We start from the raw sequence: 19899 nt of genomic DNA on the forward strand, positions 1-19899 counted from the left end.
ATAAAGTGGTGGTGAAGGAAACTGGTCAAGTATGTACACTCAGCATTATGTTTGCTAAGACAAAGAATTATGATATACATATAACTATTTATACATAAGCCAATAGAAATAACATAACTGTCACAAGATTGGTAACTTGCAAATAATGTTTTTTGGCTATTGAGCCATACAAGTTTGGCCAGCTAAACTTAGCATAACTCCCTAAACTAATTGTCTAAAATCAAATTCAAGGTTCATAACAGCATTCAAAGAAATACTAAATATTACACATACACTAAAACTTCCATAGATGGAATCTTTTCTGTTACTTTGCCTTTTTCACTGAATTACAGCATCATAATAGTTGATACGCTTTCTCTTATCATATTCAGTTTCATAGGATGAAGTCAAGGTATTAAGAGTTTCATTTAATTTTTTGAATATACATATATAATAAATTGAACTTTTATTAAAAAGCAAATTTGTATAGCGTGCTGAATTTAATAAAAAATAGATCACGTAGCATAATATACATAGTAATGCTGGAATATCCACCGTACGTGTTGTATATGTATAAACAATTGAATGTAGCGGTAAAGACTATGACTCAATAATACGGTATGAACTTTTACCAAATATAATATTCTATATAATAAAAAGGACAATGAAATTTTTTTTTTGTCACACCGTATCAATTTATCATGTTGCAAGTATTTATAGAAGTAAATATATAAGGCAGTAAAGTTATGCATGACCTAGTTATCCTATTCCATAAAATTAACGTTTGAGTTTTTGGTTAAGAAGTAAACTACATTCAGGGATGTGAACGCTTTGAATTTTGGATATTAAGCTGTATGTCTCACTGGCACGCTTTATTTTATTATCTTAGCTTTACCTAGGGAATACACTTATTTTAAAATCATAAATAAAAGAAGTACGAGTTATGCAAGTTCGACTGCATTTTATTAGAAATTAATATGTACATATGTACATATATACATATATCCGGTTTCAAAGTGAATGTTAAAGTTTTCTTACTTGAAAGCTTTAATGGTATTTATTTTCCAACACATGACAAATATATACACTTGCGTATGAATAAACAGCAGATAATAGGTTAAGAGAATGTTCTTCACCAAGTGATCGGCGAATTAGTGACCACCGATCTCGGTTACGGCGGGCGCCATATATATTTAATTTGTAGATAAAATTGTATAAAAAATATGTTATTCGCCTACGCATAAACATAGTGAATATTGTTCCTCACAGTAATAACTAATTTATTTTCAGAACGTGATCTCTAACAAATTATTTTAATTAAAATTGAGTTAAAAAGGATATTAAACTTTTTAGACCAAGTTTTTTAAAAAATATAAATTAATTCAACTACAACGTTCAATAACTAAAAACTAATTTGTATTAGTTTTGAAACATATTTAAATATTTCCATAACAAAGGGCGGCTTTGTGAGGACTTTTTTCTTTCGTGTTTAAAATTTTATATATATGTCAAAAATATTTCAATACAAATTTCATGTCGAATTTTCTGTAAAAGTATTTTATTCATTATAACTTAATTATTTTAAACCGAGTACAATTCTGCACTTTTTTCTTAATCAAATCTAATCGTAACCAAATCTCATCTATAAGATCGTCAGTTTTTAATGGGAAGGGAACATAAAAATTAAGATGTTTTAAATCGATATAAAACGTCTAATACATACATATAATACTTTATAAACCAAGTACATTTCTTGTTTCAGGCGCAAAAGGCCTTGATACAACCTGTATTAACAACGAAAGCAGTACATTGTCTTAATAGCGAGATATGCTGTATCTGCGTTGTAGATGTGGATCATTGAAGATTCGGACGCTTTTTCAGCTGCACAAGCCGAAGTTGTATAATCATGAATCGTTGCATTTCCCGAGCAAATTATGTCCATCGTTATCCAAAGCGCAAACTCAAAGCGTATGCAGTACCAAAATAATATCAGCACGAAGTATGCTATTGTTTATTATAGTTATACTGCTGTCGGTACCAGCAACATTGACACAAAAAGCTGCAATAGGTAAGTGTTTTCGTTAATAGAATTAAAATAAGTAAATTCCGGTGAAACCGAATACAAGGTGCGTTTCAAAGTAAACAGGACTTAAAAAACAGAAAAAATGGTTTTTTCGGCAAAATCAATTTATTTTATTCAAAATAGTCTCCTTCTGCTTCAATACAGTTTTTTCACGGCCCCAAAAGCATGTCCAACGAGTGTTTTAGCTCGTTGGCCGGTATGGCCGCCAGTATATATAGACATATAGATGGCGCCACCAGGAGGCGCTGTATTCAAAAAGTCCTGCATATTTTGGAAAGCACCTTGTACCTTGATTCCATTTTCGGGGAAATATCGAGTGACTGGCATTTGTTACAAATTTTGGTTTTTGGTTTTTGCTAAATGTTGAATAACTCGAAAAGTAGTTGTCAGATTTTCTTCAAAATTTCAGATAATATTTATAAGTTATTATTCTTTAAGAAACAACATGAATTCTTTTTAACTCTGACTATCCCTAAAATTAAGTGTTAAATGGTTCGGTTCTTCAGAATACTCAATAACTTGACCGAATAAACAATTTCAAAACAATATATGTGTATTATACTACACCATAAATTTTCAACGTATTTATCATATCAATTTTAAACCAAATACATTATAATCCACAAATTGTAAATGATTGTAATTCCTTAGAATAAAGTTCACTTATTTATTACTATGATCAAAAAATTGCAAGGCTATGTTCATAATTTTAAAAATCTTAATTTATTCTTCAAAATCTTAGTCGTTCCACTCAAATTTATCCCCCTTGACCCAAATACACTTATGCCATGTTTGTCTTCAATTAACTGAAAACGGTCAAAACGGGTTCTCCGGAGCGGTCGTTTGAGTTTTTTGAATGGCCAGAAGTCACACAGAGCTATATCAGGCGAATACGGTGGTTGCGGCACGATATTGGTTGAAAATTAGGAGAGAAACTCATGAAGAAACAATGCAGTACGCGATGTTATATAATCGTGGTGCAACAACCAAGAGTTGTCGGCCCATAATTCCTCTTTTACGAATAACTTCGCGCAAACGACGCACAACACTCAATAAAATTCAGAGTGTATCTCGATAATCAAAAAAAACTGTCAAGACAGCCTTGATTTTTGATCTGCTTTCATGTGGTTTTTTTGTCTTCGTCTCACCTTTCCCACGATATTCGGCCGATTGATCGTCAGTTTCCGGGACGTAAGCCAAAGTAATAATACGTTTGACATCCTCGTAGTCGGAAAGCATTTTTTCACAGATGTTAACGCGATGATCTCTCACTGTCAATCGTCGATTCTCAATTATCAATTCATTTATTTTATTGACTTGTTGATGCTGCGGTTGGTCGTCACTGCGTTCTCGAGCCTCTTTGGATAATTTGTAACAACCAAAAACACTTGCTCGTGACAAAGATTTATCACTGAAGATCTTTTTCAACATTCTGAACTTGTTAATTCCGCAAACAAAATTTAATGGGACTTCTTTGTTGGATCATTCACTCATTGTAAAAATCTTCAGAAAGCTAGCGTATACTAAACACTAATGATTATTTTGATGTGACATTTGGCACAGAAAAAAATATTTCAATGATTGAGTTTTCGCGCCAAATTTAAATTATAAAATCTTATTTTGAGCCCACACGAGTACATAAGTGTATATGTAGCAAGATACAAATTATAAGCTCTATTTGCTCTTGCATTAAATTTTTTGTTGTTTTAAAATGGTTTCTTCATGAAATTGGTAAAAGATGTACGCCGCTATAATTCGACTATGTTATAGTTTATGGTCAAGTTATCATTTATAAATTATAATTTTCTAGAAGAGACTGCTTTGTTTTCTTTGAAACGTTCAATTTTTATAGTATTGTATAGCATAGTTTGAAATGTTTTTAAATGCCACTATCACCGTACGCCTCCATGTTCCTCGCAGTGTTTGAGAAAGAAAAGTTAAATATTTCCTTTTTTATAATTCTTATTTCAAGTTCTTTGCAAAATTTGTATACTTCTATAAAATAAAAGCAAATCAACAGCAATGAAAACGAAATAAGAAAAAAAGTTAACTTCGCTCACAAACGAATGTTTCCATACAAAAACTTCATTATGATAGGTTAGTTTGTGTATACCTTAACAATTTCTTCGGAGCTTGTACAGTTACAGGGTGTACCATATATAAGGTTTCCGATGTTTTTTTCTGAGTGTTAGAAATTTGGTATGAAACTTAATATACCCTATTCAGGGTGTAAAAATTTACAGCGTTAATTTATGCGGTTTTCGATGTATATTAATAAAATTTCATAATAAATATTGATTCCGGGCATCTCTATCCATGACACCACGGCAAAGCGCATTGTTTTTTAAATAATTTTGTTTTTATATACATTACATACATATATCTTTCGCTTAGGTAAGTGTAATTTAATATCAACAAATTTATAAAAACTCCTACAAAAAGGTATAGCGAGTATAATGATCACCGTCCCTACGGTTAGACATATCGGATATACGTCTATACATCGTCGTGTATGTCAGATATTTCCATAAAATAAGTAGAGAATGAGCATCGTTTGGAACCAAAAAATAGTAGCATAAGGTTTATAAGTTCAGTTAAATCTCATACTCAATATGGTTTATATCCTTCTATTTTAGTACGTAATTATCAGTCTTATGTGACTTCTCAATAAAGCTCGGTGGGAATGTCTAGCTTACATCTCTATTGTCTATTTCAGTGAATATATATATGTATAAATAAATTAACAATAAATATTTATTTATCTTATTAGATTATATATATATTAAGGCTTGTGCATATTTACATTGCAACAACTTTAAATTATCTTTCACAATTAACACATTTATAATCTCTCTTGTTGTCGAGTGTGTTTCGTTCATGAGCAAAAAATAGTACGCCTTTGTTCATAATTTTAAAATTCTTAATTTGTTCTTCAAAATCTTTGTCGTTCCATTCAAATTACACCCCCTTGGCCCCAAAACACTTAGACTATTTTTCCCAATCCTCGAAACAGTTGTTAAAATCAATTTCTGGAATAGCATTCAATGTGCGTAGTAATTCACGTTTAATGTTTTCAATTAACTGAAAACAGTTTCCCCGGAGCGGTCGTTTGAGTTTGTTGAATAGCCAGAAGTCACACTGAGCTAAATCGGGCGAATACGGCGGTTGCGGTACGATATTGGTTGAAAATTAGGCGAAAAACTCACGAGGAATCAATGCAGTACACGACGGTGCATTATCGTGGGGCAAAAACCAATAGTTGTAGGCTCATATTTCCGGTTTCTTTTTACAAATAGCCATGCGCAAACGACGCATAACATTTATAGTGTTAATAGTATTTCTTGTTGTGCACTCTCAAAATAATCTTGATTTTTGACCTTCTTTGACGTGTTTTTTTCGGCTTCAGCTCACCTTTGCCACGATATTCGGCGGATTGATATTCTGTTTCCGGGTCGTTAGCATAAATCCAAGGTTCATCGATAGTAATACAGTCAGACCTGGATAAGTGAGAACTGGATAAGTGAGAAAACTCTACATGTGAGAGTAATAGCCCGGACCCGTCATTTTAAGCTCCCAAAACCTCTACTAGCGAGAATCAGAAATCTCTGTAAGAGATTTTCTCTCATGAAGCTTCGTAAGTGAGACTGATACTTATCTATACCTCTATAAGGGACAGTCGACCTTTAGTTATTTACATATGAATATTATTTAGGAGGACCTATAGCTACAATAAAAATACCTATATGCACAAAAGATACACACATACAGTAACAAATGACAAAACAAATTACAAACTTAACATACGCTATTTTATGACTCATTCTTAACTTTCGTGGAACTGCCTACCATGGGTTTTGTATTTTTTGTCCATATTGTGGCTATTCTATTGCCTGGAACTAAATAACGTTGTTATTTTATGGCATTGAATGACATGTCCATTGCCTGTGTACCGTCCTGTTTGTTGGACTTACTCAGTTTATAGTTAATCAATTGCGAAGGAAAGTTCTGTTCTGCATCATGTCAAAACGGAAAATTAATGTACTGTCATTGAGTGATAAACTTAAAATAGTGAATGCACTTGAATCCGAAAAATCGCGCAATAAAATTCAGAGGGAGTTTAATTTACTAGAATCCACCTGTTTTAAAATTATAAAATCAAAAAACTCTATAAAGTCTGAGTGCTGTGATGGACATGGAAATATTAAGAGGACTAGAATTTCTGAATTACCCAATATCGAAAAGGGTCTTTTGGAATGGATAAAACAAACTCTCGATAATAACATTCCTATAGATGAAACTTTGTTGAAAGAAAAATCAATAGAGTTTGCTACAAAACTGGGAATCCAGAACTTTTCTGCTAGCAACGGCTGGTTAGATAGTTTTGAAATTAGTCATAATATAGCTTTCAAAAAAAAAACAGCTGAGGAAAGTTAATCTGTGGACCAAGGTGTGTGATACCACTGGACTGAAGATCTGCCAAATCTTTTAAAAGGGTATGATATTTACAACGCGGATGAAGCTGCTTTGATTTTCAAGTGCCTTTCGAATAAAACATTTACGTTTAAAGGCGAAAAATGACATGGAAAAAAACAAAGCAAGAAACGCCTTACACTTCTCCAGTGTGTAAATATGAGTGGTACGGACAAACTCCCACTTCTCTTCATCGGGAAATCAATGCGACCTAGATGTTTACAAGGTGTCAAGACTCCGTTGATTATGCCAATCACACAAATCGTTGGATGACCAAGATATAATTTAAAGATTGGTTGAAAGAAGTTGACAAACAAATGAAGATAAACGGAAAAAAAATTTGCTATTCATTGACAACTGTGCTGCCCATACAGACTTACCAACACTTCCAAACGTAAAAGTAATGTGTTTACCAGCTAACTTCTTCTTCTTCTTCTTAATTGGCGTAGACACCGCTTACGCGATTATAGCCGAGTTAACAACAGCGCGCCAGTCGTTTCTTCTTTTCGCTGCGTGGCGCCAATTGGATATTCCAAGCGAAGCCAGGTCCTTCTCCACTTGGTCCTTCCAACGGAGTGGAGGTCTTCCTTATAGAATTTTCTATGCGCTTATTGCCTAACAGAGTAGCATATTCGCGATGGTGAACATTTGCAATTTTTACCTTTGAGTTACCCAAAAACTCCTCAAACTGCATAACCTCATCGATAGACAAAGATTTTTTGAGCTTACCACAAATTTGTTACGTCTAGGTTCCCCAAAGATGTGTTTACCGAGGTATTTCAATCTAAGTCAGGTAAAAGCTAAACCATAGAGGGGAAAGTGACATGATGATTCCACCTCACCTTCCTCCATACAGCTTTGGGAAAGAGCGCTCGATAAAATATTTACTCGTACCGGGTGTCCTGTGTCCAGTCAGAATACCTACATTTGCTAGTTGACAAAAATAAAAGCGAAAGCAACGTGTACATTCAACTGCAAAAGTTTAATTTAAAAAAGTGTCTAAATAAAAATACTGAAAATGGAAATTAAAGTAGATGGTAATAGTATTATTTTTCAGTAATAACAAGTTTTTAAATTGTGCTGTTGTTTTTAGAATAACAAATTTTAATGAAGTGTCTTTTTGATTCAGTTTTGTTGTTCTTTGTTAAATGTATTTGGAGATTTAGTAACTTTGTCAACCGAATGCAGTGACCGGATTAGTGTGTAAATGTTGATACAAGTATATAGTTTAAAATAATATTAAGTTCATATGCAGGGATTTGCAGATTTCTAACCTAACTTTTTAGTTTCAAAGTGTATTTTGTACATCAAATGTGCGTGTTATAGCATTGGTTTTTGCAAGTAATGTCAATAAACAAATGTAGAATTAGTTGTTGTTGTCTCACTCTCTCTCTCTCTGAGATTTTTATTTTTTAAATTTCTTATCGCAGGAACGTCTCATCAATGCATATTTTCTCGCTCCTATATTTTTGAAATTTGGTGCTCCAAAAATGGATCAAATACGACGAAAGGTCAGGAAGTTTTTGAAGAAGTTCTTGAAGATATAGTCAGAAAAACAGGTTTTGAAGGTGACGAACACCCGTTTGATGATATACTGAAATGTGTAAAATATTTATGCAGACGCATTGGGGTGATGTGGAAACAAAACCATCGCGTAAATTCAGACGTGTTAAGAAACTACTCGGATTGGCTCTCTTACAAAGAGGTTGTTACCTTAAGTCTCGAAACTCTATCTTTGCTATCTGAAAAAGAAGAAGCAAAAGCGAGTAAACGTGGTCGCCCAACTGCTGATTTCTCTGCATGCTCCAAACGGACTAAGCAACGTAGAATAGCAAAATTGGCAGAAATTGATAAGTCCGTAGCGGATACCTTACGTGAAGTACATTTGGAATCAAATCCACTTTTTCAGGAAGTAAATGTCACCGAAGTTCTTTCACTAATAATTGATACAAACTTAACAAAACATCAGTACTTAAAAATCAGTGATTTTATAAACTCTAAACTTTCGTACAAAGTTTTGCCCAGCTATACAAAGGTTTTAAGTGAAAAGAAAAAAAGTTATCCAGATGCAGAATCGGTTAGCGTGAGTGAATCACAGGCTAAAGTGGAGCTACAAAGTTTACTTGACCATACAGCTTCACGTATATTAGATCTCCAAACTGAAGTGTTGAACGTTATACCCGATGTAAATATAAGCAATCTTGTTTTGATAGGCAAGTGGGGAATCGATGGTAGCTCCGGATACAGTGAATATAAACAACGTGTTAGTAACAATACTCTACAAGACAATATTTTATTTGTAACATCCTATGTACCCCTTAAATTAGTTACTAAATCTTCGACACTACAAGATACTAAAGTTATGTGGAAAAATCCTCGACCGTCGTCCACTCGATACTGCAGACCAATACGATTTAGTTTCAAAAAAGAAACAACAGAAGTTTGCATTGAAGAGAGGAATTATTTCACGAAGAAAATTGATATGTTAAAGTGCACAGAATATTTAAGATCTGGACAGAAAATAAACGTCGAACACAAATTGCAACTGACTATGGTTGATGGAAAAGTATGCAATGCACTAAGTCAAACATCATCTGCTAAGTGTTACATATGCCAAGCCAAACCAAAAGAGATGAACGATATAGATAAATGTCTACAAAAAGCCGTCCACAAAGAACATTATGAGTTTGGTTTATCACCTTTACATTCATATATTCGATTTTTTCAATATTTCATTCATGTATCGTATAGACTAAATATCAAAAAATGGCAAATTAGGTCGGCAGAAGATAAAACTCAATTCATGGAAAAAAAATTCAGGTTAGAAATAAGTTTAGATCGGAAATGGGTTTAATAGTGGACATGCCAAAAACAGGAGGTAGTGGGACGTCAAACGATGGCAACACGGCTAGACGCTTTTTTAATAATGCTGGTTTGGCTTCTCAAATAACGGGCGTTGACGAAGAGCTCATACTAAGATGTGCAGCATTACTGCAAGCTATGTCATCAGGATATAAAATAAACGCGGACAAATTTAAGCAATTCGCACTTGAAACTGCTAAAAGGCTTGTAGAGAAGTACCCTTGGTTCTATCTTCCACCTTCAGTTCACAAGATCCTAGTGCATGATTCCGAAGTCATCGAAAGTGCAATAATATCCATTGGAGAACAATCAGGGGAAGCTGCGGAAGCTAAAACAAGGATATTAAAAGGTATAGGCTTCAACATACAAGGAAAACTCCTCGCATTGCAACAAATACGGATTTACTTAATATGTTATTGTTGAGCTCAGATCCATTTATTACAGGTCAACGAAAATTGCCATGCAAAAAGAAAAGCGCATTATTAAAATCTACAATAGAATTGTTGGAAGACTAATTACGTAAAGGAATTTTTTATTGAGGTTTACAACGTCCTTATTTTTCTTCCAAATTAATAAAATTTTTATTTGAACTGTAAAAAATAAATTGTTTAATTTTATAAAATTAAATGGCACATCTGTTTTCCTTTCTATTTATTAATAATAAATCCGGGAATTGGAACAAAATTTATCACATGCTCAGGTATTTTTACGTTGGAATTATATATGTAGAATATGAAAAGTGGGCGTTATACAATTGCGATTTTTTCAGAATATCGTACTTGCATGAACAGAAATATGCTGTGTATATTGCAGGTCAGTATCTCTATTCTAACTATTTTTGTCGCTATCCTCCATACAAATGGAACCACTGTGCCCCGGCGGGTACTGCGTCGAATATTTTTTTTAGAGCTGGAGTGTTTTTGTCCATTCGGACAACGTGACCTTGCCAGCGTAGCCGCTGTTTTTTAATTCGCTGAGCTATGTCAATGTCGCCGTTCTATCGAATGCCGTATTCGCCGTGGTCAGTGCGCAAAGGTTCATAGGTCTACCGCCGAACCTTTCACTCGAAAACTCGTAACGTCGACTTATTATATGTTGTCATTGTCCATGCCTTTGCTCCATATAGCAGAACGGGAACAATGAGGACTTATAGAGTTTGTTTTTTATTCGTCGAGAGAGGACTATACTTGTACTTCTCAATTACCTACACAGTCCGAAGTAGCACCTGTTAACAGGAGTACCAAGATAGGCGAAATTAACTGCGACTTCGAAGTTATGACTGTCAACAGGTTCGTGGGTACCTAGTCGCGTGTGCAACAACTGTTTGTTTCATGACAGGAGATATTTCGTCTTGCTCTCGTTCACCACCAGACCTATTTGCTTCGCTGCCTTATCCATTCTGGAGAAAGCAGAATAAACGACGCGGTTGTTAAGGCCAATGATATCAATATCACCTGCATACGACAGCAGCTGTACTCTGTTATAGATGATTGAACCTTCTCGGTTTAGTTCTGCAGCTCGGATTATTTTCTCCAGCAGCAGATTGGAGAAGTCGCAAGATAGGGAGTCACCTTATCTGAAACCCCGTTTGGTATCGAACGGCTCGGAAAGGTCCTTCCCGATCCTGACGGAGCTTTAGGTGTTGCTCAACGTCAGTTTACACAGCCGTATTAGTTTATAGGGGATACCAAATTTAGACATCGCTACAAAAAAACAGCTCCTTTCGTGCTGTCAAAATCAGCTTTAAAATCGACGAAGAGGTATTGTGTGTCGATTCTCTTTTCACGGTTTTTTTCCAGGATTTGGCGCATGGTGAATGTCCGGTCAGTTGTTGATTTTGCAGGCCTAAAGCTACATTGATAAGGTCTAATGACGGTGGGGTTTAATCTTTCACACAATATGCTCGCTTGAACCTTAAATTCCCATCGTTGGGCATGATTTTTTCTGACCATATTTTACAAAGAAGCTGATATATGCTTCTTATCAGTTCTTCGCCGCGTATCTCGGCCGCCAATCCATCGCCCCCGGCGCTTTCTTGTTCTTGGGACTGGTAATTGCTATTCGAACTTCTTAATGGTCGGGAAATGAAATCAGCGATATGTTAAAGAACTTCGCGGTCTTCAAGGTCTCTCATCCGGGGCGTTTGTGTCCTTTTCATTGAGGTGTTGTTACGTGGCGGGTCCGAAACCTAGCGCAGAACCTTGAGAAGGGATGGTTTGTTTTCGCACTTCAGTTCGCCTTCAAACGGATATACTTTGGCTTCCCAATGCTACCCAGAGGATACTTGGTTTAAGACCGAAATTCGTCAGATGCTTGAGCCACACCCAAGTGAATGGCACACAGAAAAAAAACAACTAACAAAAGAAAGTCGTGTTAGCTACAGGTTTTTTAACTCAAGAGCGGCTGAATCGATTTGACTGAAAAATGGTGGGGAGGTAGCGTAAAACCAGTGGACGAACATACATAGTATACTATTTATCTCTTTATGTTACAATGAAAGTTAATATCATTCATGCTAACTATCAGGTCAAAAATTTGATACAATACTATTTTGTGACTGAAGACTATAGACTGCGTTGTAAATTGTAAAAAATTGAGACTTTACCTCAAAATGTGTCAAATAGTGACTAGAGACTGCTTATAGAATTGCGCTCTCAGTATATCGAAATTTTTAATTTAAATTTCACTAAATTTCGAATTATTTCTTCACTTTTCGCTAATTTTGCTGGTGCTGTCTTGTCAACTTTTAAATATGAAAACAAGAACAAACAAGTAAGGAAGGGTTAAGTTCGGGTGTCACCGAACATTTTATACTCTCGCATGATAAAGTGATAATCGAGATTTCATTATACGTCATTTACATATTTTTCAAATATCGTATTTTTGTAAAGTTTTATTCCGCTATCATCATTGGTTCCTAATGTACTATATATTACACAGAGAACGCATCAGATGGAATTCTAAATAGCGTTATATTGGAAGAAGGCGTGGTTGTGAACCGATTTCACCTATATTTCGTACATGTCATCAGGGTGTTAAGAAAATATTATATTCCGAATTTCATTGAAATCGGTCGAGTAGTTCCTGAGATATGGTTTTTGGTCCATAAGTGGGCGAGGCCACGCCCATTTTCAATTTTTCAAAATAGCCTGGGTGCAGCTTCCTTCTGCAATTTCTTCCGTAAAATTTAGTGTTTCTGACGTTTTTTGTTAGTCCGTTAACGCACTTTTAGTGATTTTCAACATAACCTTTGTATGGGAGGTGGGCGTGGTTATTATCCGATTTCTTCCATTTTTGAACTGTATATTGAAATGCCTGAAGAAAACGATTCTGTAGAGTTTGGTTGACATAGCTATAGTAGTTTCCGAGATGCGTACAAAAAACTTAGTAGGGGGCGGGGCCACGCCCACTTTTCCAAAAAAATTACGTCCAAATATGCCCCTCCCTAATGCGATCCCTTGTGCCAAATTTCACTTTAATATCTTTATTTATGGCTTAGTTATGACACTTTATAGGTTTTCGGTTTCCGCCATTTTGTGGGCGTGGCAGTGGGCCGATTTTTCCCATCTTCGAACTTAACCTTCTTATGGAGCCAAGGAATACGTGTACCAAGTTTCATCATGATATCTCAATTTTTACTCAAGTTACAGCTTGCACGGACGGCGGACGGACAGACGGACGGACGGACAGACGGACGGACGGACAGACAGACATCCGGATTTCGACTCTACTCGTCACCCTGATCACTTTGGTATATATAACCCTACATCTGACTCTTTTAGTTTTAGGACTTACAAACAACCGTTATGTGAACAAAACTATAATACTCTCCTTAGCAACATTGCTGCGATAGTATAAAAATTGTAAGACTTTTCAATTTTAATTTCGCGCAAAAACCCAATCGTCCAAATATTTTTTTTCGCTAGAATTTGTCAGTACCACATAATTCATAATATTCAAAATATGTACAGTAATCATAATGAAAGGCACCTGTACGCGTCATTTAAAATCACATATCCTAATCAACTTCTGATACACTTGTAACTAGTAGAGAAATGTGTCAACTTTTCATTGGTTATTCTGGATGTTACGCTCTCAACATGATAAGATACATACATACTCTATGCATTAGCAATTCAACTTTTACAAAACTTGTTTATCCAACAAGAGATTTTATGTCTTACCCCATTGACATAACTCAGCCTCAAAACGCGCAAAGAATAACCTGCAACAATGAAGAGAAATCAGAAGAATGTATGTATGTTTACGTATATAGAAATGTATATAAATACATTTGGGTGTTTCGTTTTTATTATTATTTTTAGGGTTTGTGTTTTCTTAGTGTTATCTGAAAGTTTTATACTTCATAAAAAACAGAAATTTTTGGCGATAGGTAAAAGGTTTTAAGTATTACGTATACCGGTTAATAAAAAACTCAATTTTCCTTATAATAAACACCTGATTTTTTCGAATCAATTCAATTCAATTCTCGACATTGATTTTGTTTTTGGTAAAAGGGCTTGCGTATATTTTACTACAGAAAGTTTAATTTCGTGAAACCCCTGATTAACACATTTGTGTTATAGAGCTGGAAAGATGAATGTCTGTTATATTTAACATAAAACTTTTTTTATCTAAATATATCTTCTTCTGCTATATTGGCGTATTTACGCGATTTAAGCCGAGTTTACACCAGCGCGCAAGTCGTTCTTCATTTACGCCATTTGGAGATTCCAAGCGAAGCCAGGTCCTTCTCCACCTGGGCTTTCCAACGGAGTGGAGGTCATTCTCTTCCTCTGCTTCCCCCGGCGGGTACGGCGTCGAATATTTTTTTTAGAGCTGGAGTGTTTTTGTCCATTCGGACAACGTGACCTTGCCAGCGTAGCTGCTGTTTTTTAATTCGCTGAGCTATGTCAATGTCGCCGTTCTATCGAATGCCGTATTCGCCGAGGTCAGTGCGCAAAGGTTCATAGGTCTACCGCCGAACCTTTCACTCGAAAACTCGTAACGTCGACTTATTATATGTTGTCATTGTCCATGCCTTTGCTCCATATAGCAGAACGGGAACAATGAGGACTTATAGAGTTTGTTTTTTATTCGTCGAGAGAGGACTATACTTGTACTTCTCAATTACCTACTCAGTCCGAAGTAGCACCTGTTAACAGGAGTACCAAGATAGGCGAAATTAACTGCGACTTCGAAGTTATGACTGTCAACATGTTCGTGGGTACCTAGTCGCGTGTGCGACAACTGTTTGTTTCATGACAGGAGATATTTCGTCTTGCCCTCGTTCACCACCAGACCTATTTGCTTCGCTGCCTTATCCATTCTGGAGAAAGCAGAATAAACGACGCGGTTGTTAAGGCCAATGATATCAATATCACCTGCATACGACAGCAGCTGTACTCTGTTATAGATGATTGAACCTTCTTGGTTTAGTTCTGCAGCTCGGATTATTTTCTCCAGCAGCAGATTGGAGAAGTCGCAAGATAGGGAGTCACCTTATCTGAAACCTCGTTTGGTATCGAACGGCTCTAAAAGGTCCTTCCCGATCCTGACGGAGCTTTAGGTGTTGCTCAACGTCAGTTTACACAGCCGTATTAGTTTATAGGGGATACCAAATTTAGACATCGCTACAAAAAGACAGCTTCTTTCGTGCTGTCAAAATCAGCTTTAAAATTGACAAAGAGGTATTGTGTGTCGATTCTCTTTTCACGGTTTTTTTCCAGGATTTGGCGCATGGTGAATGTCCGGTCAGTTGTTGATTTTGCAGGCCTAAAGCCGGTGGGCTTTAATCTTTCACACAATATGCTCGCTTGAACCTTAAATTCCCATCGTTGGGCATGATTTTTTCCGACCATATTTTACAAAGAAGCTGATACAGGCTCCTTATCATTTCTTCGCCGCGTAACTCGGCCGCCAGTTCATCGCCCCCGGTGCTTTCTTGTTCTTCGGACTGGTAATTGCTATTCGAACTTCTTAATGGTCGGGCAATGAAATCAGCGATATGCTAAAGAACTTCGCGGTCTTCAAGGTCTCTCTCCGCAGTTTATCCTTCAAGTTTTCCAACATAATAGGCATCAAATATGATAGATATGTTGCTTGTAACGTTCCGAAGTGGGAGATAAAGAGCTGTGGAATATTTATCCCTTTATTCAGACACGAAAAAATGGCGGCAGAACGAAAACTTGACGAAGAAAAACCAAGAATCTGCGGCCGGCAACAAAAACGCGAAAACTTCGGCGTGAGAACTTGCAAAAAATACAACAGGGTCTCAGAGTACATTTCTCTGTTGGATACAATCGGCGAAGATTTGAAGCCGCGCTTTTCCAGAGAAGTATTGGATGGAGATCAACTAAATTTGCTGCTTCAAGAAAAAGTAAGTGCTTTGAAAACCAAAGAAATGGAAAGTCCCATTGATTGCGTGATAGATAGATTCAAAGGCCTTTTGAGTTATGAAATCGTTGTTTGACGTTCAAAACTTAAACTTGATCACTGGCAGTGCTATTTGGGGGCAAAGACAAAAGTCAAAAGACAACAAGTTACCGACTACTGCATTGGAAACGTTGGAGAACTGCGATGTAGACCTGAATAATTCATAATTTTCTTTGCATATTCTGCACACCTCCTATGACAAATGCGAGCTCTGAACGCTCTTTTTCGACACTTTGCCGCATGGAAACGTGGCTGAGAACGAACAAGCTTCGAGATAGATTGATCGGCCTGCAAAAGCAGTTCTCGAAAGATTCTCAAAACTTGGTTCACATCGTTTTGTTTTGTGGAACTGCAATAAAGTATATTACACGAATGTTTACGATTTATAATGTGTTTTTAAATTTAATAGAATTCGTTATTAGAAGGTCGATTTGAAGATTTTTCGCCATGATATAAAACTGTATAAAGACTACTATATATACATACAGGGTTTGTTTGGAAAGTAATAGGACTGATCCAATTAAAAAAAATGTTTTGAACAATCGTTACAATTCTTTAAAAACTTGCAAAATAGACTCCTTCTACATCGATGCAGCGCTACCAGCGCGATTTCCAAGCATTGAATGCGTCATGGAAGGCATTCTCCGGGTTAGCTTTGAGAGCCGAGGTGGATGCTGCTTGGATCCCCTCTGTCGTCTCGAAATGCTTGCCTTTTCAGGCAATCATGCTCGTTACTCGTCACGTGTGTTTCCGTTATTCAAGAATTGGAGGTCACTTTCACACAATTTCAAATTGTCTTGGCACACTTTCACCCGTCGCAATTTCTGGTCGTCAGTGAGCACTTTTGGGACCATCTTCCCGCACACCTCGCGCATGTTCATATGCTCCATCACAATATCATGGACCTCAGATTTTGATAAAATTGATATCTAAGCAATTAAGCGAATACTCAGTCGACGGTCTGAGTTTTAAACTTTGCGCACACGAGTCACATTGTCTTCCTAACTCAGCATCTGGGTAAGCCTGCTTGATCATATCAAAAGTGTCTGTCGCAGATTTACCCAGTTTCACACAGAATTTAATTGCGTACCTTTGCTTTAACGAACGTTCCATTTTCGGATTGTACCACTCACAGAAAACACGTCGCGCGAAAAAGTTTTTCCTGACTCTTCGGGTGCTCGAAGACAACTGACCAGCCGCTCGTTTATTAGCTAGGAGCGCTCCGAATTACAGTCGCGGCGGAAGAAAATGAGTCCTATTCCTTTCCGGATAAACCCTGTAATATAATAATCTTCATGTTTCTCTTATTTCCACTGAGATAACTCAGATATATGCAGTACAAAGTCACCCGCAAGTTCGAAAATATTTGTTTTAAGTATATGGGAGCTAAGGAAAGTATTGGCAAGATTCAACCCGTTTTTGACATACAGACATGTCATTATAAAAGAAGGATTATCCCTTCATTTTAGTTGTATACATATGTATATCACACATTGACCGACATTTTCAATCAAAAGTTAACTATAGGTACCGGGGTCTAAATATTCGGTACCCAGGGGCTTGAGGAGATTTAATTGGATTTAAATAAGTTTTGATTATAAGGTGAGACACACAAATGACATTATTAGTGCAAAGTTTTATCCCGTTATATTAAATGCTTCTTGATTTGAGTACTGGAAACTGAACGAATGAAGTGGAATTTAAAGTTGTGCTATATGGGAAGTAGGCGTGGTTATTGACAGATTTCTCACATTTTGACAACGTGACATAGAAAAATGAAAAAATACAACACACAAAATTTTGTCGAAATCGGTCAGTCGGATCTCGAGATATAGGATTTCGCCAAAAACTGGGCGGTGCCGCACCCATCGTTCAATTTTCACATCGGCTCTCATAAAGCTCTCTAATACTATCTCGGTGGGCAAATTTAATGTTTTTGGCGTATTTAGTTATTGACTTATTGCGCTTTTTGTCCGATTTCATCCATTTTCACAATATTGGTAGGAGTTTTTATAATATTCGTGCCGAGCAAATTTTGGTTTAGGAGATATATACATTAAACTTATTAGAGGGCGGGGTTACGTCCACTTTTTCAAAATGTTTTTCCCAAAGGTGCCGCTGGCTACTGCGATCCCCTTGGCCAAACATGAGTTCTATATTTTATTTATTTTTTGTACTAAGAAACTTGCATACCATGTTTCATCAATATATCTTAATTTTTACTCAAGTTACAGCTTGCACGGACGGACGGATAGACAGAAAGTCAACCGGATTCAACTTTTCTCGTCACCCTGATCATTTATATATATATAGTATATAACCCTATATCTATCTCGATTAGTTTTAAGTGATACGTACAACTGTTAGGTGAACAAAACTATGTATAATACTCTGTAGCAACTGGTTGCAAGGGTATAAAAATTAAGCGCTTTTTCGTTCTGTGCCCGTAGAAGGGCCTAACGGTGGCCAATTTTGTAATATACTACATGTATATACATATGTATACATAACTTAAGAATGGCTAAACCGATTTGGCTGAAAATTTACGGGAAGATAGCTTAGAACCAGGGGACGGACAAAGGCATTATCCTTTTAAATATGTTAAATGCTAAAATGTGGCCGGTGCATTTTTGAGCCCAAAAGGCATTCGAATAAATTCGTAGTGGCCATGTGGGGTGGAAAAGCCGTTTTCGACCGGTCTTCCTCTTTAACGAGGATTTGGTGAACACCCTTTGCCAAATCTATCATGGAGAAATATTGAGCTCGGCCTAGTTTATCTAATATACTTTCAATATTAGGAATAGGAAATTTGTCTTTTACTGTTATTTGATTTAACTTTCGGTAATCTATTACTATTCTCCACTTATCCACCCCTGAACTATCCTTTTTTTTTTGGCACTATTCACAAAGGTGCATTATAAGGTGATGCGCTTTCCCTAATGATGCCTTGACGTAGCATGTCACCTACCTGTCTATAAATTTCCTTCTCATGTACATGGGGTATCTGTACATTTTACAGTAAACTGGTTTTTCAGACACGGTTTTAATTTCGTGCTCTACACAATTAGTATTACTTAATATTTCACCCTCCATAAATATTGAATCTAGGAAATCGTTTAGAATGGTCTTTAGTGCAGCTGACTCCTCGATATTTAGGTCACTAAACAGGTTATCCATTACATTTTTCCCTAGGCTTGTTGGCTCTAATTGGTAAATTTCGTGCCTATTGTATGGAAAATTAGGAAGAAATTTTAATACACGTGCAAAGCTTCACCTTGAATCTTATTGATTATAATACGATGAAACACGTAGGTTTTCTCTGGCGAATCCGATGGAAAAAACGTTAAGACCATGTCCACTTCTCTTAAGAACGAAGTAAGAGCGCATGAGTTTTCTCCTTTATATTCGCGAATGCAATGTGCATCTTTAATTATTTCATTTAATGTAAATGTGAAAGCACCGTTGCTCGTTGCCATGGCAAATTTTGTCAGTTCAATACGTTTCACAAAAATAAGTTTTGGCGGGAAATCGGTGGCTTCTTTTGCTGGTTTTACCGATACTTGATTACGGGACTCTTTTAGTTTAATTTATTTTATTGTATTTTATTTTATTTTAATTTTATATTTATTTTATTTCATTTTGTTTTATTCCTTTTTTTATTTTTCTGGTTTCACATTTTCACACTTATAACTGATGTAAATCACCAAAAAAGGCAAGATCTAGTGTTTATTCTCCTGAGCAATAAAATGCAGAAATTTTTCTTTACTTTTAAATCCGCACACTTTATTGTTTTTCCTTTAATAACTAGTCTCACTGTATATACATATAACAATTAGTCATACACTTGTAAATATATCTAAATATATTTTTGCGATTCTTTTCTTTTTCGGTTCTTTTTTTTCGACTGCGCCAGTTATGTGTATTAAGTCATCCGATTCCAAAGAGTGATCAAAACTTAATACTTTATTGTAATTTTAGTTCGAGAGAATCGTAACAGTTATTGTAATAAGAATAAATAGCTTAAAGAAATAAGAAAATGTTGTCGGCAGTGGAACATAATATACAATGTT

The 19899-nt window shown here is 36.0% G+C and overlaps 1 protein-coding gene across 1 annotated transcript in view; it reads left to right on the forward strand.

Annotated features, from left to right (window-relative positions):
• Positions 1-19899, forward strand: part of LOC120779775 — an 83456-nt gene continuing 63557 nt past the window's right edge. The window contains exons 1-2 of the mRNA XM_040112153.1: positions 1-29; positions 1742-2047. Of these exons, the coding sequence (XP_039968087.1) occupies positions 1807-2047 (241 nt within the window). The 5' untranslated portion in view covers positions 1-29; positions 1742-1806. The remainder of the gene's footprint in view (positions 30-1741; positions 2048-19899) is intronic.

This window comes from Bactrocera tryoni, unplaced genomic scaffold, assembly GCF_016617805.1.
Source record: "Bactrocera tryoni isolate S06 unplaced genomic scaffold, CSIRO_BtryS06_freeze2 scaffold_11, whole genome shotgun sequence".
Classification (NCBI taxonomy): domain Eukaryota; kingdom Metazoa; phylum Arthropoda; class Insecta; order Diptera; family Tephritidae; genus Bactrocera; species Bactrocera tryoni.